At 40.1% G+C, this 24,837-nt stretch overlaps 2 protein-coding genes across 5 annotated transcripts in view; one reads left to right on the top strand and one right to left on the bottom strand.

The window, feature by feature from the left end:
• The window catches only part of ATP11B (ATPase phospholipid transporting 11B (putative)), a 72,890-nt gene extending 68,929 nt beyond the window's left edge, over positions 1–3,961 (top strand). For 2 of the 3 annotated variants that reach the window (XM_055817275.1, XM_055817274.1), the window contains one exon: positions 1,162–3,961. In XM_055817275.1, coding sequence (XP_055673250.1) covers positions 1,162–1,417 — 256 coding nt within the window. In that variant the 3' untranslated portion in view covers positions 1,418–3,961. The remainder of the gene's footprint in view (positions 1–1,161) is intronic. The other variant, XM_055817281.1, reaches the window with a different exon arrangement.
• Positions 3,618–23,476, bottom strand: DCUN1D1 (defective in cullin neddylation 1 domain containing 1). 2 transcript variants are annotated; one of them, XM_055817284.1, is made up of 7 exons: positions 23,275–23,476; positions 14,287–14,503; positions 12,850–13,018; positions 12,139–12,269; positions 8,300–8,382; positions 7,960–8,056; positions 3,618–6,443 (listed from the first exon to the last, which is right to left on the bottom strand). In XM_055817284.1, the coding sequence occupies exons 1-7, from the start codon at positions 23,275–23,277 to the stop codon at positions 6,364–6,366; spliced, it is 780 nt and encodes a 259-aa protein (XP_055673259.1). In that variant the 5' UTR covers positions 23,278–23,476; the 3' UTR covers positions 3,618–6,363. The 2 variants fall into 2 exon arrangements, with proteins under 2 accessions (XP_055673259.1, XP_027639765.2); XM_027783964.2 differs by lacking the exon at positions 23,275–23,476 and adding an exon at positions 22,622–22,640.
• Positions 23,477–24,837: the final 1,361 nt, after the last annotated feature.

Genomic DNA, 24,837 nt, shown 5'->3' with positions numbered 1-24,837 from the left:
TCAAGGAAGAAAAATGTTGTTTCTTTGACAGCTGAAGCGTATGAAACCATTCACTGTGCATGGCTCAGTGTAGAATTCCTCATGACGAATGAACAAAATAAATACAGCTAATTCAGTATAATGCAAGTGTTCATCTCTGAGTTAAAGTATGAATGAGGGAGGGAGGATGTGCCATAGAGAGGAAATGTTTTAGAATTACCTCTTAGCCTTGAAATCTGTAAGGTACAGCGGAAGAGCCTATAGTAGATGTTTGTAGTTAAAAGCGTGGTGTGTAGTCACTTTACTATGCAGTGTCTTTGAAGAAGCACCTTCTCCATAGCCACCTTCAGAACAAGATTGAGTTCTCAGCAGAATTTAGGTCTTGTTCTGTGAAAAATAGGGTTTGCTTTTGTTACTTGGAAAAAACCATAGGTCTTAGTTGCCAAACTTAGGCTTTTTTAAAGAGTGCAGTGGGAAAGATTTAAGTGGGAAGATGCTCTGGACTGTTTGACAAACTAAAATGTAAATAACACTCTGCTTCAAATACTCTGTACTTTTTTTAAGGTTGGGAGGGGGAACAAAAAAAAATACAAAGGAAGGAATGCTGGAAACTTTGGCTTTACATTTTCAGAATGTTTTCTTGTTTTCTAGTGCAAAAGATGATTTGAGAAAAGGTTATGCAACTTTAGAATGCATATTAGACAACTATAATTTCTTACCGGACACATTTGGTAATACTTTCAAACACAGTTTTTTTTATGACAGTATAACTTCTATATTGGGGAAAAAACCCTCATTTTCTAGTGGTAGCAATGTCTCAAGCCTGTAGTCTACATTATTTTTAATAATTCTGATACTTCGGGATATTAGTGATTTTGGTGAAATTCAGTGTTTATGAACCATTTGAGATTTATTTTTTTTGTGGTGTAGAATAGCTCTGACACCATGGTCACTGCACCTGCTTGTTACACAGACATCATTCTTTTACAGGAGTTATTCCTAAAACTGGGCAAACCATTCATTATGGACTAATTTTAGCCTTTTTTCTGTTCCTAAATTATTTCCCAGTTAGACTTCCTTCTTTGCAGATCTGGGTTTTTGGGTTTTGGTTGGGTTTTTTTCTGTGAATATTTTTATTGTTGGTTGTTTTGTACGTTCTTTGCTTCTGTTGTTTGCTTCCAGTGGCATGATTTGTCTGGTTTCTGCTCTCTGTTGGGATGACTCAGTTTATAACAGGAGGAGGAAAGATTGGATGCTCATGGCTGTATCAGCTCTTGCCGTCAGTCGTCTTAGAAGTGCATCTGCATCGGTATTTGCAAGGCTTCTGCTTTCCATAGTTTGTTTTTTTTTCCTTCAGCTAAATACTGCTCCTAGAGGCATCAGAAAACTCGGTACAGAGACCTTACCTGCTGTCCCAAGTTGCTGTGGCTTTTGTTAAAAGGAATGTTCTCTTCACTCTGAAGTATCCGCCTTGCTCTAGCTGTTGCCACACTATGATGTTGTATTACAATAAGTACATACAATTGTCAGCACTGTAGATACGACTTTTTTTTTGTTGTTTCCAGTTTGTATAAATGCATAAAGTGGGTAGAACTGGAGGGGCCATGGGCTAAAAGACCTCTATATGTGTAACATGAAGTGGAAAGAAATGAAATGCACTCACTGCTCTGTATGATACAAAGTGTGACCTGTCTGAAAGAAACCCAGACGTAGCACCTAAGTGGCCTGTGGTGTACAGTAATCTTTTCCTCAGCAGTTTTAAAGGAAATTATTTTGTTCATCAGCAGGTTTTCAACCTTTTTACATTTTGGCAATTGGAGAAAACGGAATCTATGGGGCATATAGTTTAGAAAGGGGAAAATTGTTAAAAAAGACTCACTTTCAGGTATAAAGAAGATACCATTACTGCAGCAAAGAATATATTTTTACAATTCCTAGTTACAGGCCTGTGAGAGATTTCAGGTCCTATGCATGTGAAAGTAATGAATCATCTAGACTCCTGGTTTTTTACTGAAGAGTGATCAAGTTCTGCTGCTTTTTTGAAGAAAAAAACTTGAACTGCAAGAAGTACCTTTTTAAAGATGTTGATGCTTAATTTTAGGTAACCAAGGGGCATTGGCAACTGGAAACCGTAGCAATAATTAGTACAAAGAATTATGGACCTCTTGACACTGTGGCTGCCTCATGTTCTTTTTGATTCTCTGACAGCGAGTCTGTGTGCTTGCTCATTGTACAGCTTGGTCAGTAGAAGTTGTTTTAAAAATGGTTTATTAAAAGTATATTTATTAAATAAAACTTTCACTTCTAGCTGAGTCATTGTTTTAATTATGGCAAATACGCCGGAGTAAAGCAAGGCTTGCTGCTCTGTGTGCCAGGATCGTTGAGGGGCCAGGCTGAAGGTACGTTCCCAGCAGGCGCACACAGATCTACCTCCACCCCTCCCAGACCCTCAGGAGCAGTGAGGTGAGCATGGAGAGCGCCTCTGGCCTCGCCTTGCTGCCTTCTCTGGCTGGAGGGAAGCCCACCAGCAAGGAGAAATAACTTTATGCGCCTTGTGTGTAAGGGGGGGGCCCTCCAGCTGCTGGTCCAGTAGCCCCAGCTCCCCTGGGAGCCTACTGGGATGCTTGCTTAGTGGTGAATCCCAGCGTGGGCTTCACGCCTGTTTCTTCAATAGCAAACATAACCAAGCTCTCGCCCTCGCAGGTTTCCCAGGCAGCTTCTTGTTTGTAATTTGCTTTGCAGGGTGCTCATGCTGCTGCCTGCCAGCTGGCCAATGAACTCGTCAAGGGAGGAGGCCTGGAAATCTTATACGCTGAAGACACAGAATTGAGTTTTGAAAGGAAACAGGTGTAATTTCATGTAAAACATTCAAATAACAACAGCGAGGCAGCTTCTGTTAACATTAGTGGATGAACTTCCAGGAGGACATTGATTTTTGTACCAGTTTAAATGGCCAGGTTTGAGTTACAGACAGCTGTAGCAAAACTCTTAATATTTACTCACGCAGATACTTAGCCCTTAGCTTTGTACTGTTTAGCTGACTGTATATTTCTGATGGATAAAATTATAATTTTATCCAATACATAATGGTGTGGTCTACTCTTGAAAGCTCAGCGGCCTGAACGGCACCATGGGTTTAAAAACCAGACCCATTCAGCATTACCATACTCAAGTAAACTCTACAGGGACTTCTGGCAATATTATTTCAATAATGTGTGAATTGCAAAAGTTCATTAAATGCATTCTTAAAAAAAATAAATCTTAAGTAAGGATTTCTCAGTACAGGTTTCATCGTAAAGCAGTTTTGAAGCAAGTCGTAAGTTACCTATTAACAGGTTCAGCAATAAAAAAGTCACCTTCTGTATGTGTGGTAGTCTTCATCCATGTTAAACGGCTGCACTGTGTGTGGTGTCTTCCTTCACGTGCTGGGTGACATCAGTGCTGGAAAGCTCGGCGCCGTTTTGTACTTGTAACCATTTAGAGTAAGGTTATTTTTATGCTTAAATCCCCCCAAACTTACCAAGAAAGTGTATTTTATGCAGAAGCATTCCATACCTCCCCCTCTCCCCGCTGAAAAGCACACTCCAGAAATAAGACTTACAAATAATACACTGCAACAATGCATAAGAAGACTTAAGTCATGGCAATTTCACTGGAGCTTTATTGCCTCTGTTGGTAACGAGAGGGATTGTAAGAAGTTACATTTGAACTTACAGAGATATGTAAATGATGGTTTTTTACTAAATATAATCTCAAGATTAAGTGTTTTATATCAGGGCACTTCTAATTTTGTACATATTTAACGTATAAAAACAGGTTACAAACCTGGAGTTTACCTTTTTTTTTTTTTTTTTTCTTTTGACATTTGGCAAAATTAAATCGATCCATTCAAGGGGAGATCATCAAATTGGAGACGTAAGCACTTACAAATCAAAGCAATCCAAGTAAGCAACTGTCTGCATTCTTAAAAAAAAAAAGAAAACCCACACAAATATATAAAGGAAAAAACACATGGCCACATCTGAGCACGTTTCAATACAAAATATTCCCTGTAACCAGGCATTTTGTCCTTAGAACAACACCCTGTTAAATCAATGTTTCTACTTCAGCCACTCATTTTGAAAAACGTTGTAAGATGCCATCATAGCACAAATAACCCTTTTCTGCAACATTAGTCAAAGTTTTACGTATTTCTTTATAATTACACAGTAATTATAAGCGTGTAGTACCAAACTGATGACAACACTATTTTGTTGAAAAGATCTTGCATTCAAAAGGAATATTCTTTAAAACACCACGGCATTACGCCACTACCCAATCGCAGACTTTTTTTAGAGACAAGGCTGTATTGGGATAAAAAGCAAGTCAGTTCTCCTCTCCAAACACAGCATACTTGAACTAATCAATCCAAAACGGTACCAAAACCCTCAAGACAGAAAACAGCACGCATAGATACCTTCTAGAGCTTTCTTCCGCCCCACCCCCCCCCCACCCCCCCATAATTTCAAATCCCCATTTATATTAACACAAACTTGAGAAAGGAAATACTGAAAGCAGCAACACACACGGTTTTTGGCATAGCCAATGCCAGTAGCTGGAGAAAGTTTGCAGTGTTTTTGTGGAACTATTCTTGAAATAAATGCACAACTGGCTTTTCCTAGGAGGGCACTGCAACGAGGGGAGCTAGCCTTACGGTCAGCATCAGGGAGTACAAATAAAAATCTCTTCGCAGTTCAAGTCAGTTCTTTCCTAAAAGACTTTTGGCATCTGCATAAAAGTGTTCTGCTGTTTTGTGCAAGTACCAATTGCTCATCTCAGAAATAATTCTGGCCTTATCATGGGACTAGTTAGAGCATGGACTTAAACCTCTGTCCTTACTTGTAACTACCCTCTGTCTTTTCTCCTGGAGCTTGTGATTTTCCAGCTTGTATTACAAAGTAGTATTTATCAAATCTCTTCACAAGTAACTGAGGAATAAAAGACCATGTTTAGCATGAAAGCAGCTCAAGAGTTCCCATAATATTGAAAAGAAAGAAGAACTGCATCTGATAAAACCTGTTTTGACCAAAATGAACTTGCTTTAGTTAAATGCAGTAAGGTGGTAAGAAGTAGTGCTGATCAACAAAATAATTTAGGCAAACAAAGCCAGTGTAGTATTTTTACATTTCATCTGTGCTTGTTTGGGAAAGCTTTACTTTTAATTTCTGTATTTGGCAACCACAGTGATACGTCAATTTAAGGAAAACTCAACAAAATAATTAAAAGATGGGAGTCATCCATAATGGCAGTACCTCTACGTTATAAAGATTTAACTTACTTCTCAGGATAATGGTTTCAAAATCTAGATTCACAAACTCGCCAGCTTCTTGTACAACAGGGCCATTTGTTTCATCATACCTCAACCATAAAAATTACATGTCTCAATTTAAAATACTGTATTGTGTAGCAAACATTTAAGACACAAATTCAGTATATTCAAGTCTTAGATCTCCACAGAAATGAAAAACCTTTCTCTGACAGATAAGCATTTCAAAACTGTAATGAAATCCGGTATCTTCGATAATAACCTAGAGAATATTAGATTCTATCATGACGCACACAGCTTATCTCAATGACGCTCACTGAAGGCCGACTATAACATTAAACACGGGTGCTTTAAGTGCACAGTAGTTGTGTTGTACTTCAACTGTTCTCACCATCAGCTGATGTACAATCAAACCATTCAGATAGGCACCTAGATACCCCAGTATCAACAACCTTGGGTTTTCTTGGTTATTTCTGTAATTGTTTTTACCAGATAATCAAACTCACTTAGACGATACCTGTACTTTTCCAGAAAAGGAAAAAAAAAAAAAAAAAAAAAAAAGTCAGACCCAGTACACTTAAATATATCACTCTTACAGGAAGTGCTATCAATACAGTCTTTGCAACTAGCCCCAAGTGTATATTTAAGGATTCTTTTAAAAATTGTTTTGATGTTGATCTGTATAATTCAGATGCCATACAATAGTTGTCTGATGATGACCAGCATTGTGCTTTATGTGAAACCAGAAACCTCAAAATAATTATAAAGCTTCTAGGACTTATGGGAGATGAAACTAGGGTGGTCCACCAAAAAAAAAAAAATTTAAAAAAATCCATGATGAAATCCACAATGTTGGAATTTTAACAGGCAGGAGTGGTCCAGACTAGAAGAAAAGCCCAAACCACCAGAAGAATGAAATATGATATGGTCCAAGATGTATCCTTAAAGGTTTGTCTCAACCCTCAGACATATTGTGAGGATTGATCTTCAGTTCAGTCCAGCCAGCAGAAATTGACTGTGCAATTTTCCATTTCAGGTATTTGTACAGACTATGTACACTCTAGAAGGGTCCTTTAGTGCTACACTGTCGTACTTTTTGTCCCAGCAATTTGAGGGCGTGCAAATTCCACAAAGTCATCAATAAGAACTGGCCATGCCCCTAAAAAAAAAAAAAAAAAAAAAGGAGAGAGACAGACCAGAACATAAGAACTCGGTTCAACAAGGCATTCTTTGTAAAGCTTCAGGTCTAAACAAGTTATTTACTTTCCAATTTACCTAGGCATAGTTTCAAGCAAAAAAACCTGTCATTTGATTTTCTTGCTTGAAATTTAAGAGCTGGTTGAAGATGTCTACTTCCTTTAACCCCAGTTAACACATATCACTTTGACGGGTCATACTTCCTTCACCTTCCTGACCAAAAAAAGAAAAAAGGCTAACAACAATTCTAGCTTAAAACTGTCCCAGTTTTGGCACCAGAACTCAAAGTTGACCTCCAGGATGGCAGAAGCTGCTTAAAAAACACTGAACATTGGATGAAGCAGTCTATGCTGTAAGCAGCAGCATATAGTAACATACTACTCACTCACTGCTCACAATACGATCTGACATGAATGCAATGCTCATCTGTTAGAGCCGGCACTTAGCCATGCCTGAACACAGCAAAACATGCCCTGATAGCCAGCAGTACTGTAAAAAGGCCTAGAAGGCTGGTATTAATACTCTTACACATTCCTTATCAAGAAGTAGTTAAAATGCCTATCAACATTTTACATGTTATGGGCAGCCATATCCAAAGAGGTCCCCATCATCTGCATGATGGCCATGCGAAGGTTAAATAACCGTGGGTTGTTCTGGGGGGCTTTTTCCCCCTTAAAATATTTCTATTCCAAATCGTTAAAACATGTTTTCTGCCTTCAATCTTTCTAAACTGCATCGATCTACTGTGGGCAGCAGCCCGTTTGCTCATGATAAGGGAATGAGAGCTATCCATAATTATGAAAGTTTAGAAGTTTGCTCCCCTCTGCTCTGGAAGAATCAGAAGTTTGCAGTTTCCTCCCCTCACTGAACTGATCTGCCGCCAGCGACTGAAGGCAGTTAGCTGCTCTTGGCTATAGATGGACTGGAAGAGGAAAGATCAATACAGAAGTTTACAAGAAACACATCTGGTAGGAAGTAAGTTATGTTTCGCAATCCTTGCATGCTGCCAGCTTTACTTTTATGTTATTAAATGTCCAATCTTCACCTAAACTGAAGCAATCAAACTTTAAAATATTCCCGACTAAGAAATGCAATAACCAGAGGACCCTGCGAAGAAATGCATAGGCCATTAATCAGTTGCTTGGTTGAAGATGCCAAGAACTGCGCTGACAGAGAATCTGTGGGTTTTTTAAATGGACAAATATTGGGGTTTGTCTCAATATGAAATAATTAATTTCTGAGCTCCGACAGAAGAAAAAAAGAAAACTGATTTAAGAACATTTCAGCATTTCTTTTTTAAACCTGCAGTAACGTACAGATGATAACAACATGCATTAAATTAGCTCTAACTGGAATTTAGATCACCAGTGATATTCTAATTATGCTGTTATTGGACAGCTGTGCCAAAGCAGATAACACAGTAATAAAGGTAGCATAAAACACAGTTAAAGTTAATGAAAGAAAATAGAAATGTTTACCTTCCTCATCATAGTTAGACATATCATCTGCTATCATTGTACTAAAGTCTAGAAGAAGGTTCCAGGTATCCTTAGGAATTGATCTTTTATGATGTTCCTGTTTGGAAGAGTGGAAAATTTATATTTTAAAAATAAAAATTAAAAGCCCTTATACACATTTATTTTTACTGTCTTGGACACATCTATATCCCCAAAATATATTTCTCTGTTTTCACACTATGAAGTGCATTACCTAGGATGTGGGTCAAAAATGTTTATATTATTAGGTAGATGAAATACACTATTATCTTCCAAGTTTTCAAAATACTGCAGTCCAGTTTATGTAAAGATTTAAACTTACCAACAAAAATTTGTTCCACAAGTCTAGAAATTTAAATCTTCCATTTAGTACTAAATTCCAGTAGGCAATGGCCATTTCTAAATCTGTAATATTAAAATACATTACTTTTAGAGATATACATTTCAAATATATAATCTCCACAGGTATCCAAGATGAACCATGTATTCATAAAGGTTAAAAATATAATCTAATGCAAATATACTCATGGATCCTTTACAAAAAGGCAACCATAAATAAAAAGCATTACACAAGTATTTTACAGATTTTGATACATCCTTGGTATTTGCCAAAGGCTAAACTGACAGGCATTTACTGTTTATTAGTGCTGATAAAAGAAAGTTATGTATCTTGAGTTCTAAATCTCTACCAAGTGTGATCTCCATTAACAGGACAATGCTACAAAATGCTACTAACTGCAATCTCCCATCACCAAGTACGTACAGTAACACCAAAAGGCTACAGAGTTAAGCGACTTCTTTTTTATCAAAAGTTCTTAAGTATCTTGCTGTCTAGCAAATGTCTTCCATAAACAATTCTATTGTGAGAACAAAGAGGCACATGAGCAACTACACCTCAGGGATAAAAAAGAAAAAATGCAACAACCCAAGAAAACCACTCGCTTCCCCAGGCACCCAAAATGTTAAAAAAAAAAAAAAAAAAAAAAGGTAGATCTTAGATGAAATCAATAGCAAACAAAAAGCATGAACTTCTGCATTGCTGGAGAGAAGACAGATGTGATAGGGGGAATTTCTGAATTGTTTAGTATCTTTGTTATTAAAAGTTCTTCTCAGCTAGCAAGTTCACATTATGCTGCTTCCTGACCAAAGTATACGTATCCAAAATCTGTAGATTTTCCATCAGTTGCAAAGGGGCGTGATTTCACACAAAAGTGTAGTGTTTGAGTTTCAAGAAGCAGTGAAAAATTAAACAGAAGTCACTACTCCTCAGTAAATAAGCTATAGATGAAAATGACAACTTATTAAAGGGTGTAAAGGCTAAGTATCTCACAGAAAATTCAAATAAAAAAATATGCACTTCAGCTTTCAATTAAAATTGCTGTCTTTCTAAAAATTGATAGATACAAACTTCAGATTAAGCTGATCAGTCCCTCAAGGAAACAGATTAGAAAACTAAATTTTATCTACTTGTGATGCATTAATAGCAGACATATAAAAAATGCAAGGTCATCAAATCACTGCATATTTATAGTGGTTTGTAAACAAACACTGTAAAGAAACTGTGCACTTCAACATGCTTACACAATTTTGAGATTATTCTTGTGGGTAACCAAAGGCCTTCAACAACAGTTCTCAGGATGCTGCAACCTCAAACTCATTACGTGAGTCCAAATATGTAAAGCACAAAGATATAATGCCTTAGGACAAACTACATGTTTCAAAAGAAATTTTATGAAATCACAAAGTTTGAAAGTAAAGATATAATTTTAGATTTTCGTAAGAAAGTGAAAGAATGCTCAGGGAAGTCCTCATGGATCAAATATGGAAGTCTCAAAATATATGCTCCATTGTGAGTTTGATGCAAGAGAAGCAAACAATGTTTGAGACTAATACCAGCTAAAAGGTATTCTCAGATGAGATGCAAATATCACAAGAACTTTTAAGACACCCACAGTACTTACATGGTAGTAAGGAATTATGCAGAGGAAACACATTTCCTCAACTGTGCCTGAACTACTACACAATGTTTGGAAGATTAGAGGCCAATATACATTAAAATCACTTTGCAAGCTCCTACAAGCAGTTACTTAGACACTCCAAAATTAATTGCCTAACTAGGAGCACTTACTTTTCAGCACTGTACTTCTCCCCATATTCTTTTGCTTCAGGGTTTCCTGAATTATTCTGCCCTATCATAAATTTATGCCTAGAACTGCATATTTATTGGCACCAAAAGGTCTGGTAAGCATCCAGATTTTAAACTCAGTTCTACACCTCTTCCAGACCCAGATTTAAAAATAAAACCAAATAAAACCCCCACCTTCTGCTACGTATATGCTATAAGGATCTGAGAAAACTACACTTGTCTTTGTCACTGCTAGAAGGTAACCTGCATAAAGCAGTTTTAAGATGAATGAGAAATTAAGCAAGGAACTTAGTTTTCCTGGTAAATCATTTTTACTGAAGTCTGTTCAATCTGGGATATCAAAAGATTCATTTCTATATAGCACTAGGTGTGGGGGTAGGGGGTAGGATTGGAAAAAGAGTGTAGGTTTTCCTTATACCTTAGAAACATGGAGAAGAAAATAAGAGGTAAAGTATCACATCAAGCAGTTCTGTTATTCTGAAGCTTGGAGAAAATTAATTAATAATGATCATGTAATTATGATACTGTAATCTGTCATTTCACTTTTACCACCTTACAGGGATTCTGCAAAATACTTATTGTTGTGTAAAGCTGTTTAAAGATTAAAAACAACATTCAAATGTTACAAAGGTAACCACAAAAAAAAAAAAAAAAAACCAACAAAAAACCAAACCCCTGCAACCCCATTCACACTGCAGAACTGATTCCACACTGACACTCTCCATAACCTAACTTCTGCCTTCTCACAATTCAGTTACTATCCTTGTTGTAGCAACCTAAAAGAGTTACTATGACTTTCTAGAAGAAATAAGAATCACTCCACTCATTTACATGCAGGATTCAGGTCTGACTACAAGTATGCACCAGCACTTTCAAACAGTTTTGAAGAAGCTAAAAGAGCATGGCTAAGACAATGCAACTCACAATCCAATTGAAAACAAAGACAGGACAGAGAAAGATGTTCAAGAATGACAGAGTCAAAACTAAGACATGGAGCTTATTTTTCAATATTCATTTTAACCCAGAAGTTGGTCCACACGTAAAAACCAAAGCAGAACACTCATCTCTTCACAGCATGTGAATACAAAGCTGGTCAGTGGCAGTCAGTTTAGGGCATTTTCATTCCTGGGAAAAATAAAATCAGAAGCTGCCAAGCTACTGGCCTTCCAGTATTTCATTTCTTCTCAAAAGTAGAACAGTTAAGAAGTTAACAGTTACGAAGTCATGGAATATCAGTTATGGCTCATGTCTCAACTACACTGTATATAAATTAATACACACACTGGTTAGTTAACATTACTGCTTGAAAGAAAGTTTTGTTTCCTCACTTTTGCTGTTTTGAATAGACAGAACTACAGTTTGTTCATTTAGTTCCATCAGAACTGTGGTGTTCTGTCATTATTTTTAACAATTGATTCTTCTAGTTCACCTGTTAACACTAATCAAAAGCACAATCCAGTGAGCTGCGGGGGAGGGGGAAAGGCTGCAGGTAGACACCTATTACCAACAGCACAACAGCAACAGGCATCAAGCCCAGGACACAGAAATCTATTTGATCTATTTGTACTACTCCAATTCTATTTTGCCAAGACATTTGCAAGCCTTTTTGGTGTTACAAGAGACTCTGCAAGTGTACTTACAGAGAAATCAGTTTTACAGCTTAAATTTATCCTAAAAGTGAAAACTCAATCTGTTCAGTGCTGCAAATTCTAACTGGTATAATTATACCTTTAATGTCAGGCCATAATCCATTGTGCCTCTGAGAGCCGCACTCATTCTTAGGGAAAGAATAAACCCTCTCATAAAATTCTGTAGTCTATATTAATGATGCAGATATTTCTATCAATTTGAACACCTTAAATTGACATCTGCCTTTCACAACAGTGAGATTTATTTTATCCCGGGGTGGTTATCTTTCAGACTCATTGGAGCACGACAACACTTTCACTTACTGCTTTAATCAGTCATTTCCCATGTTTACAAACAAATGTTTATAATTAAGAACACATACTTACCTAAACCCTTCTGTCCTGGATTCTTTGCAAAGTTGAAAGTAAACTGATAAAAATCCTTAAATCTTCCTGGCTCTTTTAATTCTTGCTCCATTTTAGGAATCTGAGCCTTCAGTTTTTCTATGCTGTCACACCTGCATTTTAAAGCCCGTTTATTTGTGTATTATTGATTTTGCCATAAAACATGAGTTACAACTTAAAAATTTATAAAACTTTTGTGGAATACAATACAATTATCAAAACAAAATTCAGGAAGCCTTTAATTAGTCTGTACCTATACAACAATTTCATTTCTTTTTTGTTATTTCTTCACATTGCCATTTGCACTACTAGCTAATACATCAGATTCTATAATCTGCTAGATTTTTAGAAAAACGTGATAAGGACTGCTACATTCTCATCTGGCAGAGAAACCCCAGGTGTGCTAGACTGCAGACTAACATCCTCGCTTAACCTACTTGAGCTGCCCTATGGCAACTAAATGAAAAAGACAAGCCAGGCAGGCGGGACTCAAAGTTGCCTCCCTTTTTTGGTCACTAAGCACCCAGCACATAAAAAGCAGAGGCAGACAAGTGATGCTAGACTCCAAAATGTCTCTGAAGTCTGAAAGGACAACGTGATTGCGCATTTGCCAAAACAGGGCTGTTTCACCATACATTCCAGTTTCTGATATTGCGTTACACTGTCAGTGTCCAACACTTACTGCACACTTACCCTAGCTCAGTCATTCCATCCATGAATTCCAGCTTTGAAAACTCACACTGCGTTGCAGCTCGGAATTTCCATGCAATGATGAGTACAGTAATGCTGGCTGGGTCAAGAGCTAGGTCATCACAAAACTGCTGTATACCATCTATACCAATTTTATTTTCATCTTGAGGATCTTTGGGATATAAACGTAAGTATTAAGAAGAACAGATTTTTGAAAGAGCCGACTTATTCAACAAATGCATTTAAGATAAGCAAACGTTTTCAAGAAGCCATTTTTGGGATCAGCCCTTATAAGTGACTTTTAAAAACAAAATTAATTTTAAACTTTCAATGGTTAAACTTCAACAACTGTGGCAGTTACTACCATAAAATCTCCCATACAATGAAGCTTATGTTGTTTTCATTGAGAGACAAAAGCAGCACAAATATTTGTTTTCTGCCTAATAATATGCACGATATTCCGACTCATTCCATACAGAGAACAGTGGCCCTTTCCCACCAGCACACTTAATTATTGGCACTTTTGGTAAGAATGCTGATCTGTGTACCATTATAAACCACTCTGCAGTGTCCATTTACAAGCTGTACTGATAAAATAATCAAATCTACCCATAAATTACTAAGTCAACATTAGTTTTATGCATTCTCTGGCATCACCAGCATGCATGAGACTGGACACGGTAACCTCCAAGAGGAAAGTTACGTTGCCCCATTACCGATTGCAAGTCAGCCAGGCACACTCCTCTTTCCACGAAGGAATCAACATCTGGTCTGGAAGTGAGATGCTCACATTTCAAGTGCACTAACCAACGTAAGCCAACAAAGACTTAAGGAAAATGGTACTTGGATTATGCATACATATGAAAACTAACAGAAAACGTAGCACTCATTTTTAGATTTTTCTGAAGTGCTAAAACACAGAAGCTGTTCTACTGTACTGAATCCACTTTACTATTTGTGGTAGGACACTGTCAGTTGAACACTGCCTATATAAGACATAGAGAGACTTTGTTTTCTTTTCTGCTCTGTTTGCAACTATCTGACAATAAGCCCAAGGTGAATAAAAATTAAGGTAGAATCCATCCTTAATATGCAACCTTTCACTTTGTCAGGAATCCTGAGTGATGTGCTTTCCCCAGAAGAACCACCTAAAATCTGTGTTCACCATTACAGTTACTCACTGTACACACAATCCCAGCTCCAGACCCTAATCTCATATAAATGTACATATATTTAGAGCACATAAAGCAACCGCATGTAACCCTTGTGAAGCAGAAGCCTACACATATTCTCCTTTAATTGGTATTTTTACGAACAGGAAAACAAAACTAAAAGAGTCAGTTAAGATTTCCAAGCACAAGAGCACAGCTGCAACAATACTTATAATTAAGTATACATATATACAACTAGGAAATAAGCCTGAAAATTCACAGTACTCACCTTTGTATCTGTTATATAGTTGTTCTAACTTCTTTCTGTCCAATGATCCTTTAACACTCTCTCGTATATAAAGTTCAGGATTTTGGAAAAAGTTGTCTGTTGCAACATCTAACTTCCAGTCATTTTGAGACAGACAACTCACTGCTGTCTTTTCACTAGATTGTGTGAAGACCATAAACTGACGCACTTTATCCTTCTGTGATGATTTCAACTTGTTCTAGTAAAAACAGACAATACTGTAACTAGAAAAGTTTTACTGAGGAAAAAGAAAAACCAAAACAAAAAACAAAAAAAGGACACAACCTCAGTACAGCTTTGTTGGTTTGTTTTTTTTAATCAGTACCTTTTATAATTTTCCCAAGCAGTTAAACTTCCTCTAACTGATGGGGCAGTCGGACACTCAAGCCAACATATTCTCTTTTTTTTTTTTTTTTTTTTTAATTTAAACTTACCTTCATTCTAGGTACTTTACCTTGTAACAAAGCTGAGTTAAATGATCACAAAAATCATGCCGACAAAACAATCACAGAAATAAAAGATGGGTATTCTTATTGCATATTTGGAGAGAGCTGAAGGGCATAGCAAATTCATATACAGCTGTAAATTGGGACACTTTAATTTAAACCAATTTTTGTTTTTTAAAAAGAAAAAAAACCTCCTCTTAATAGAACACTACACTTACCAAAAAAGGGCAACTGAGATGCCTGAATAAAGCCCATGGCTATCAAAACATTTGATAGATTAATTGCCTCAACAGATGCCGCAGAACAGGCCGTTTAATAGCTTACCATCACCAAAAGAGAGTGGCGATTCATTTAGTCCCAGTTGCCTGAACTAACAGAAACACCAGCTAGTACAGGACAAGGGGTGAGACCCCGCTGCCAGCGACAGGATCTCTTGCCTCTCGATGGCACCAAACGCCACTAGGCTGGGTCACACGTTTCAGGGAGCTACACACCAAAACAGCTTAAAGATTTTTTTTTGTTGTTTAGATTCTTCACTTTGAAGGTGCTCAACTCCACCTAATAATTTGCAAAACATTCCTGTGAGGAGGTATTGTCTCCATTTCACAGGTGCAGCAACTGAAGCTAGCTAAAAAAAAAAAAAAGGAAAAAAAAGGAAAAAAAAAAGGTAAGTAATTTTGCCAGAGGCAGGCAAGGGAGTGAGGAGCCAAGGTGAGAGCTCTGGAATTTCAGGCCTCCTGCCCAGGCCAAGAGACATGCCCCTCTGCTCTAGGGCAAAACTGAAAGGAGAACTTGCTGCCAGTGATTTATCAGCACAGAGGGATTCCCAAGGACGTTTTTGATAACAAGAAGCACAGTCAGTATTTCAAGGGTATTCGTTACACAAAACTAACTGCTGACCAAAGAAAGCAATCACATAGCTCTTGCACTAAATCCAAATTCAGTTTTAAAGTTCACTCAATATATTCAAAGCAAAAAGACTCCTAGTACTACAAATTGGTAAATAGCAGTTCTGATTTTTAAGTCAGGATTGGACTTCTCACGTGGCACAAGTATTTCTACTGTAGCTTGACCCTGCATTCTAACAAAACTTGTATGTTGAGTTCATTAGTGTAACTTCCAAGTGCATGGCTCCTCCTCGGTGAGTATGGAGGAAAAGGCCAAAAAAAAATATCTCTAAGTGGGACAAATTGTCGTCAGCCAAAGCACAAATGTTTAAGAGCAGTACAAGCTCAAGCTCTTAATTCTAAAGGACAATTAGTGTCACATTATCATTACAGAAAAACCCCTAGCTTCAGAACACAAATTCATCCATCCTAAAAGTCAAAATCGTTTTTCTGCTGCTTGATGACAGTGAATGTGAACCTGTTAGTTGTAAGAGTAGTTAAGTTACCAGCTTCAGAGTTAAACTATTTTTAAAAGTACAACAGCAACACATTTGGCTTAAAAAGACACTCACATAATATACTAAACAGACCAACACCCTTAAAGATCCCTTGTAAAAAAAATATTTTTTGTAATCCCTCCGCAAATCACAACAACCCTGTAGATATAATACTCAGGTGAAGTCAGAATTTTAGGACATACTGCAGGCTTAAACACAGTGACATTTACTTAGGCTATACTACTTCTAAAGTTACAATGTGTGTCTGCTTTATTTGAAGCTCTTGAATAAGTTTCTCACGCTGGACCTTTTGCTACAAACATGTTTCTGAAACTCAAGAGTTTCAGGTTCCGGGGAAAGGTCAAGCCATCAGAGCAGGTCCTGTGAAGACCCGCTGCTGACAATTTGTGCATGCTTCAAGTTTCACGGCAGACATTCGGCACCCTACAATACCGAGCTCAAACTCACACACAAAAATCACTTATGCTGACAAAGCCATGTGGAATGACTTCCAGAAATGACTAATGGATTTTTAGTTGCACTTTTAAAAACATACATTGTAAACAAACCATTGAATGAAATCCCAAATGAAGATGACACAATCCTAAAGCTAATTTTCTGTATCAGTTACCAGCTTCCTCAAATCAGTTCCACGCAGCCAGACTGCTGCATCACCACAGACTCAGCTGCACTACAGAGCAGACACATACGACCTTAGTTGTTTTTGTTGGCCTTTTTTGTTTTTCTTTTGGTTGTTGGGGTTTTTTGTTTGTTTGTTTTTTAACTGGTGCCTTTAATCATTAGTTTTTTGTTTGGTTGGGTTTTTGGTGGTTTTTTTTTTAAAAAAAACTTGTACACATAAGTATGCACAGCCTTTTTAGTACTGAGTATTCTGTAAAACCTTATGAGGCTTTGTTCTGCCCTATCCTGCAAGGGTAAACTCTAAAAGCAATGACATACAGCAAAAAGTCAATGAACAGGTTTAAAAGGGCTTTGCCACCAATGCCCAAGACCACAAAAGGTAGTGTATTTTGTGTGTTGTCACATAAAAGGAGAATGAAATTAGATCATAAAAATGCCGCTTAAATCACTTTTATGATAAAGTTTAAATCCTAGGTATGCACATGAGATCTTCCCGCACATGGGACTCCCTAAGTGATTGTAACAATACAAAACCTTTTTAAAAAGAACACTGAATATGCCAAGAGTCAAACAGCTAATGACACCAATCAGTATAGCATTCAGTAATATATTAAGATGCAATAACTCACACTGTTCCGCCATAATCTTTTTCTGGAATAACAGTATTTTCACTGGTCAAATACGAGTTTATTTTTAGTGAAAAAGTGCCAAAGCTCTTTCTTTATATTTGATGAATGTTTCCGCAGAAGCTTGCCAACATGGACAAGACACTCCACATCCTAAGTAACTGGACAACTCTTTGAAGGCCTAGGACAGGACAGCAAGAGATGAAATTACTGCTGAGTTTTTATTATCCTATTATAGCCCTTCTTTCATCACATTAAAAACCCACACTTCAAGCAGGAACAGGTTCCAAGCCTTCTGCACTTTTAAGGGCTATTTCTAGAAGCTGAGCTCTAACAGGCTATTATTGTTTTAAGTGTGCAGTACAGAAGCCAGAGCACCCTGTAACCTTTAATCCTGTAGTCATCAGGCAACAAATACCTTGCGCTGCAGCTGTATGTACTGCAATGCAATGCAATCCCTTTAAAGTAGCTCAACTCTAACACTAGTTAAAAAGGAGGACAGAATTTTATTTAACAGTTACCTGTCTTGCTAAAATATACAAGTAAAAACCAATGGAAAACAAATGCAATAAATTTTCTAGTAAGTCTTACCCCATGGGGTAAGGGGAAAAGGAAAAATTCAGACCTGCAAGCCTTTGATGAAGTTTGTGTGATACCCAAGCTGCCTTCTATGTTGTAACAGACAGAAGGTGAACTTAACTTTCAAAATACAGAATAACTTCGCCAAATGAAAAGCTACATTATGTAGATTCTTAAAACTACAATAATTACATCATTCTAACAAACAACTGATGCTATAACATAGATTTTAAAAATAAAATTTGCCTCTCCCCATGAAGTACCAGATTTGATAACTCTAATTCAATAACACATCCTTGATCAGATACTTCAGTGAAAGATTAAACACACACATATATATATATATATATATAAAAATACTCGGGCTTTTTATCCCCCACGTATTTTTTTTTCTGGCCTCAGACTGAAACTCTCCCCCATCTAGGGAAGTAAGCCTTCCCAGTCTAGAAGGAAAAAAAATGCCAACTCTGACTACATGGCTGTCTTTCCTTAACTTCTGCACTCAATTTTTAGCCACCTCAAACGCAAAGATTAGTTCTGCACACTTGCATCAACATTTTCTGTATAGCTAATAGCTGTATGAGGGCTCCACTCTCCTGAATAATGTCCATAGGAAACAGTAACAACCTTCATCTCATGCTGCCTGCCTGGACCAGAGCTGAAGATTCCTACCAAAACCCTATGCTCAAAGGTTGCATGCGGCCACCAGCTAGACAAGCAGTGCACAATCAGTTTGAAGCATCCCCGCTCAAAATTCCTTAGGGCCCCCAAAGAAGAGATTCGCAGTTACTCTTTAATGAGTAACTGCTTTTCACCTTCCCCTTCCCAGCCACCGCCAACAGATGATCTGATTCCTGCTAGTTTCACTGCTAACTGAAGGAATTTGAACGACGTGACATCTGTGCTTTTGTTTCAGTCAGGACTCACAGAAAAGCCTGTTAAGTTCTCATGCATGTGACAGGTAAAAGCCTTTTCTAAAATAGTATCAACATCCACAAAGTCTAGGTTTTTATACTAACTGCATTTAAACTCTACCTAGAGACCTGGCTGCCGGAAGCATCCTTGCACTTTCAAAGGACCCCAGTGACGTCAGTTCAAACAGAATAACTTCAGCCCGCACACAGAACGGGCTTGCGCATGTCACAACCCTACCTATCACAACTGCCAGGTTTGTGGCATCTTTATGCGACATTAATGGTCAAGAGAATATTGCTCCCTTACAGCATCTGAATCATTCCACATTGGGCTGTATCCACTAAAGCAATGTACAAGACAGCTCCAAATAATCTGGTTTACTGCTTGTACTGAACAAATACATGGCTGAAGTTTAAAAGGCAAAATCATGAGTATTTCTTTGGTGAGAAAACAAAAGTTCATCACAACAACAGAAGTCTATGAATACACTGAATTACATTTTAATCCACCAACTGTGACAGCATACAGGTATACTACATGGAAAACCATATAAATCCAAGTTAAAGACAAAACCAGTTTAAGTAAATAGCATACTTTCTGTGTAATGTAAACAAACATAACCTTCAACTACATTTTCCTACAGCAGTTTCTCAAAAAGAGGGCACACAAAGTATGATTCTCAGAACATTTTTAAGCTTCTGTTTCAAAGCGGTGTAAAATCCATTTGTCTGCAATGGAACAGAACAAAACTTTTAAAATGTACAAGGTCTCTTGAGATATAAAATGCAAGGAAAAAAATCACAAGCAACATAAAATCAAAGTCGCTTTTTACACCCTGTAACTTTTTTAGGGGATAAAATTGTTTCAGTATTGGCATATGGGTAGAAAGTCTTTTGTAGAAGATCAATATATAGCTACCTAGAAGAATGCAGTAGTTGTAATAGTGTTTTAAGGTAATTCATGTTAACCTGAGATGTTAAGGAAACATGAAAACCCAGGGCTTTTTCAATTAAAAAAGGATAAAACAAAGCTGTCAGTTGTTTAGCTTTCTTAACTCTGGTCGGGGGCAGAAGCTCTACTCAGCCATTAGAAGCCGCATTCATACCTTACATTTGCATTGCCACCACCAAAACATGAGTAAAATATCAAGAGCTACGTAATAAATTTCACACCTTGTTCTCAGAGTAGCTCATATTCCTGAATAATTTTTTCATGGCTCTAGTTAAAAGTGATTTTACAGTGTAAGTTCAAAGGGTTCTCTCGTAGGCTGGAGAGGAAACAAGATCACGCACCATCTTGTCTAGCACTCCGACTACTCCATCCTAAGCATAATGCCAAGAATCTACAAGTTTTAGTATGAGAGAACCAAAACCAAAAACAATTAATATCAACAAACTGCTACAGACATGAATATACACAGTACAAAACAGCCTTGCAGAACAGCTTGAGTTAAACACTACATAACAATGTCATGAAGTACAACATCATCACAGGAGACAGCGTCAGCCATTAAATTCTTGTAATACTAGATTTCTACAACTTCCTGTCACCTGAGGTTCGCAGTAAGAAATTATGTATTTATCAGCATAGAAATATTCTTCAGAGAACACGAACTGGACAATATAATAGAAAATGTAAATAGAGAGAAGGTTAGCTTTTGGCTCTGGATAAAGATATGGAAACTCACACACCTCCCTTGATTATCACACATAGTCCAAAATTAATTGAATCATTCAGAATAGTACTGCCTAGGCAGTAGCTCTTCTCTTCAGAGAAGATGGCTTAGAGTATAATGGACCAGCTTGCTGCTCTGTTTTGATTTGCAGGCACATTACTTGTCCTCACGATGAGGTGAGGTGGAAACATACTAACCGATAAGGTGAAGGAGACCACTTCTACAGATGCTACTCAGCTCAAGTGAAAATGTGGGTAAGAGAGGCAGATAGCTATCAGCAACCCTAGGAATGCTGTCCGGGTGGTGTACCTGAGCAGTGGACAGAAAACATTTTTCAAGTTGCCCCAATGGCCAGAGTGAGTCTAACAGGCTGTTGTAATGGTTTTCCTTCCAGACATTGGACAAAGGCACTTCAAAGCCAGGAACCTTTGCCGAGAAAGCCCTGGCCGTATGAACCCCAAGTCAGAGCCAGAAGTGCTCGAACTGGTGGTGCTGCATGGGCGAGCAGGAGCCAGGCCCCAGCTGCAGGAGCCTCTACCGTAGCATTTGCTGTGCTGGACGAGCAACCTGGCCCCAGGAACCTGCCGCAGCCACTGGAAGGACTAGCCAGAGCACTAGCGCATACAGGCGGAAAAACGGGATGTTGAATCTCATGTTTCTGGGTGGACAACTTCAGATCTCCGTGAAGAAGTCTCCCTACTCTTTCCCCTAACTAAATAGAGGATTTTGGCATACCACAAGTATAGGTACAGAATCCTATACCTGGGCACTAGAAACAATTCATACCTGTATTTACTAGTTATAAAAGCTGCAGCCTGTCATTTAGCCTCACTTCAGTGTCTTATGTCATCCTTTCACCTGGATGTCAGAGTCAACAAGCACAACCTGGAAAACAATCGTTTGCATAGGGCCTAACTGTGCTCAGGGCCATGACTAGTGTATTCAGAGACTCTCTCCAATCTGATAAATACCAATTTATCAGTATATTATTGTTCCACGGAAAGTATCTGCTAGTTCTTCAGTTCAGTATTTCCAAGAAGACTAAGCAGATAGGATTCTGCTGTTTCTCACAGAAAGCTATTCTCAGAATAACGTGCCTCACAATTTCTGTTATATTGCCACTTACTACAGTATTGTTCAATTTAAATTTCTAACCACATAGCCAGCCAATAATATATGTATGTACAAGACATCAACTGTGTATTTATTTTGCATACCTGCACTGCATATGCTGTGAGACAGCTTTAGGTGATCGTTATAGAAAAAAATCTTCATAAAAAATTCTGTAACATTACTGCATAAGTGCTATTTGAGACAGTCCCAGAACTGCAGAATTACACTCAGACTGTAGAGGTGTCTTAACTTTACCCAGACTTTAGTTTTAAGCTCCCATAAAAAAACTCAAGTGAAGATCTACATCAAACTATTCAATTAAAAATTATACCAGTAACATAGTGCCAAGTTTTTTAGAGGCCTGTATACTGCACCACTAATTTAAATCCTGGCTAACCAAATTCTTATGCCAACATAATTCCATCAGGTAAAGGTGACGTTTTTATTTTTTTTAATATGCTTTTAGCACTGTTTGCCAGAATAACATTAACTGCATGTATAAGATATTTTTATACCAATAAGTGTACACCAGTAGATTTTAGACTCCCTCCTACATCCTTCCTAAGACAATACAGCTGCTACAAAAAAATACTACTTTAAACAGTACAGCTGTAGCTAAAGCTGTACAACTTTAGCATACTGACAAGAGACCATAAGTATGGTTACAGACACGTTCCCTCAGGTGCATAAGACACCGTGCAAGAGACCAGTAAGCTCCCCCCCCCCCCCCATTGCTGAGGAATGTCATCTTCTTTTGTTTAGGCAAACAGTAAGTTTTGTTCCAACCACTGCAGTTTCTCTTTGGAAGAGGGATGGGAGAAAGTCAGATGATTTGAGAGTCTACAGCAAATCCTCAGCTATAAGGAAAAAAATATTACAGAGAAAATGGAAGATAGACAGGTACTCTTTACAACACTTACATGAATAGGAGCCTTACCAAAACGACAAAACAAATTGTCAAGAAATTCTCCAACATAATCCCAGTTCAAGAAGGACCAATATATCCAAGTTTCCCAGTGAACTGACAGCGTACTTATGGGCCCCGAGCCACCTGAAATCCTGAGGAAAACTCCAAGCACCCCTCGGTTTCTGGCAGCCCCTGCGGCTCACGGCCCCGGCGGGCACACACCGCGCTGCCCGCAATCGCCGCTCGCTGCCCCGTCCCGCACAAAGGTGCCCGAGCCCTCACCCGCCGCGCCAGCGGGCACCGCCTGGCCGGGAGGCGGCCTGACAGCGCCCGGCGGCCTCCGCGGGGCCCGGCGCCCCCCACCTAGGCCCCGCCGCTGCCCCTGCCCCGGCGCAGCCTCCTGCCCGCCCGCCCCGCGGCCAGCGGCCCCGACCGCCGCGCTCCCCGGGCCCCGCACGCCCTCCCCACCTGCCTGGTCGGAGGCCCGAGGCGCCCGCGGCCCCAGGACATCGCGCCCCGGCTGCGGAGCCCCCGGGACCGGCCCTTTCGCCGCTCCCGTCGAGCCGCTCCCGGACACCCCAGCCCGCCACGACTAGGCCCCAGCTGCCCCTGCGGCTCCGCCGCGGCCGGCCAGCCCCGCGGCACCGGGCCGCGCCGAAGGGCGACCCCGGGGGGACGCTCACCATGTTGAGGGCTGTGCAGGCCTCTTCCCTCCCGGCTCAGGCGGAGACTGAGGGCGGCGGCGACGGCGGCTTCCTCCGGCGGCGGCAGCTCCCGGCTCCTCACGGGCCCTTCCGCCGCCTCCCGCTCATGCGCAGTGCGGCGCATCCCCCGCGCCGGGAGCCGGAGCTGCGCGGCCGCGGCGCGACGGGCGGGAGCTGTGGCCGGGGGGCGGCCCGGCAGCCTCCCCTGCCCGCGGGGGCCGCCCTTTCCCCGGGAGGAGCGGGCAGCGGCCGGCACCCGCGGCGCGGCGTTGGGGCTGCGGCGCCGATGGCGGGCGGTCGTCGCACGCAGCTGAGGTGGGGGGCGCCGCACGGGGGGACTGGGCCCGGGGAAGGGAAGGGAAGGGGAGGGTAAAGGGAAGGGAAGCGAAGCCCCCCCGCCGTCCTTGGTGTTACTGCGGCGTCGGGAGCGGGGTGGCTCCGGGCTTGGGGCGAGGCGAGGCCGCGGGCGGGCGGGAGCTGCAGTGGGGGCGGCCGGGGCCCGGGCCCGCCCGGCTGCCTCACACCCGGCTCCCTACCCGCGGCCCGCGTCACCCCACGCCCGCTTTTCCGCCGGGAAAACACCTTATGTGCTTAAATATAAAAAACTAAAACCTTTTGCGAGGGCTGAGTGGGAGCAGCCTGCTGCGGCCTCGCCGCTGGGCTGCGCGGGCTGTGTCGGGGGCAGCCCCGGGGCACGGACCTTGGGACGGGACAAGCCCGCGGGCCGTACGGGATGGGTTGCCGGCGGAGGCTTGCGGAGCAGCCATGGAGCCCTGGGGAAGGTGAGGTCTCGGGGCAGCTGCTTTACAGGCGTTTCCTTATGGAACATTTTCCTGCTAGAGGCTGTGGTTCCCTTTGGAAAGCTGTTGCTTCCAAGTGGCTGTCGATAGAAGCAGCCTTCTCTGCAGTAGCGTAGAAGTACAGCAAAAGAGGTTTTAAGGGTCAAATCACAGTTTGTACCGTGTCCCAGACAGTTGTTTTTTCCCAGGAAAGCTTACTCTACCTACTGCAGGCTTTTGGCAGCTGGGGAGGTTTGGGGAAGCAGAACGTTTACTGATGAAGCTCACTGTAGTGGCAACCTGTAGTTGCGGAGGACAAAGGTTTGCGATCCAATTCTTGTTCTCTCATCTCCTGCTGAGCTGGGAGCTATTAAAGTAAGCTTCTGTATTTATATTACATGCCTGGTGTGAGTGCACACACCCCAAGGAAATTAAGACTTCAGAAAGCCATTCTTCATGATGGATGTCCACAGTTTATGTGTATATTTTCATAGAAAAGGGTCCAAATTGCTTCTCACTTGTTTTACTAAAAACTACTAAAAAAAAAAATTACTAAGAAGCATAGATGGAGTGTGAGGAGTTAAGAGTAGTATTTGGAGAGGAGAATCAGGCCTGTCCTGTGAAGTGCCCAGTTGTGCTGGTGTTCTGAAATAGTAAAATTAAGGGTTGTCTTGATATTAAGTCTATGGAAATGCGTGTGTATTCGGCTACCCTGAGAGACGCTAGTTGCCTGGATACCTTGGATCCTGCTGAGAAGGGTGTT

Source organism: Falco peregrinus, chromosome 12, assembly GCF_023634155.1.
Source record: "Falco peregrinus isolate bFalPer1 chromosome 12, bFalPer1.pri, whole genome shotgun sequence".
NCBI classification, from domain to species: domain Eukaryota; kingdom Metazoa; phylum Chordata; class Aves; order Falconiformes; family Falconidae; genus Falco; species Falco peregrinus.
Note: the sequence above shows the minus strand (reverse complement) of the source record. Positions and strands in the feature narration are given on the sequence as shown.

Excerpts from the sequence above, each read along its gene's own strand:
- DCUN1D1 (XM_055817284.1), bottom strand. Across the intron at positions 13,019-14,286 it reads ACTATATAACAGATACAAAG|ATCCTCAAGATGAAAATAAA; the intron begins GTGAGTACTGTG and ends TATATCCCAAAG. Across the intron at positions 6,444-7,959 it reads GTCTAACTATGATGAGGAAG|GGGCATGGCCAGTTCTTATT; the intron begins GTAAACATTTCT and ends TTTTTTTTTTAG.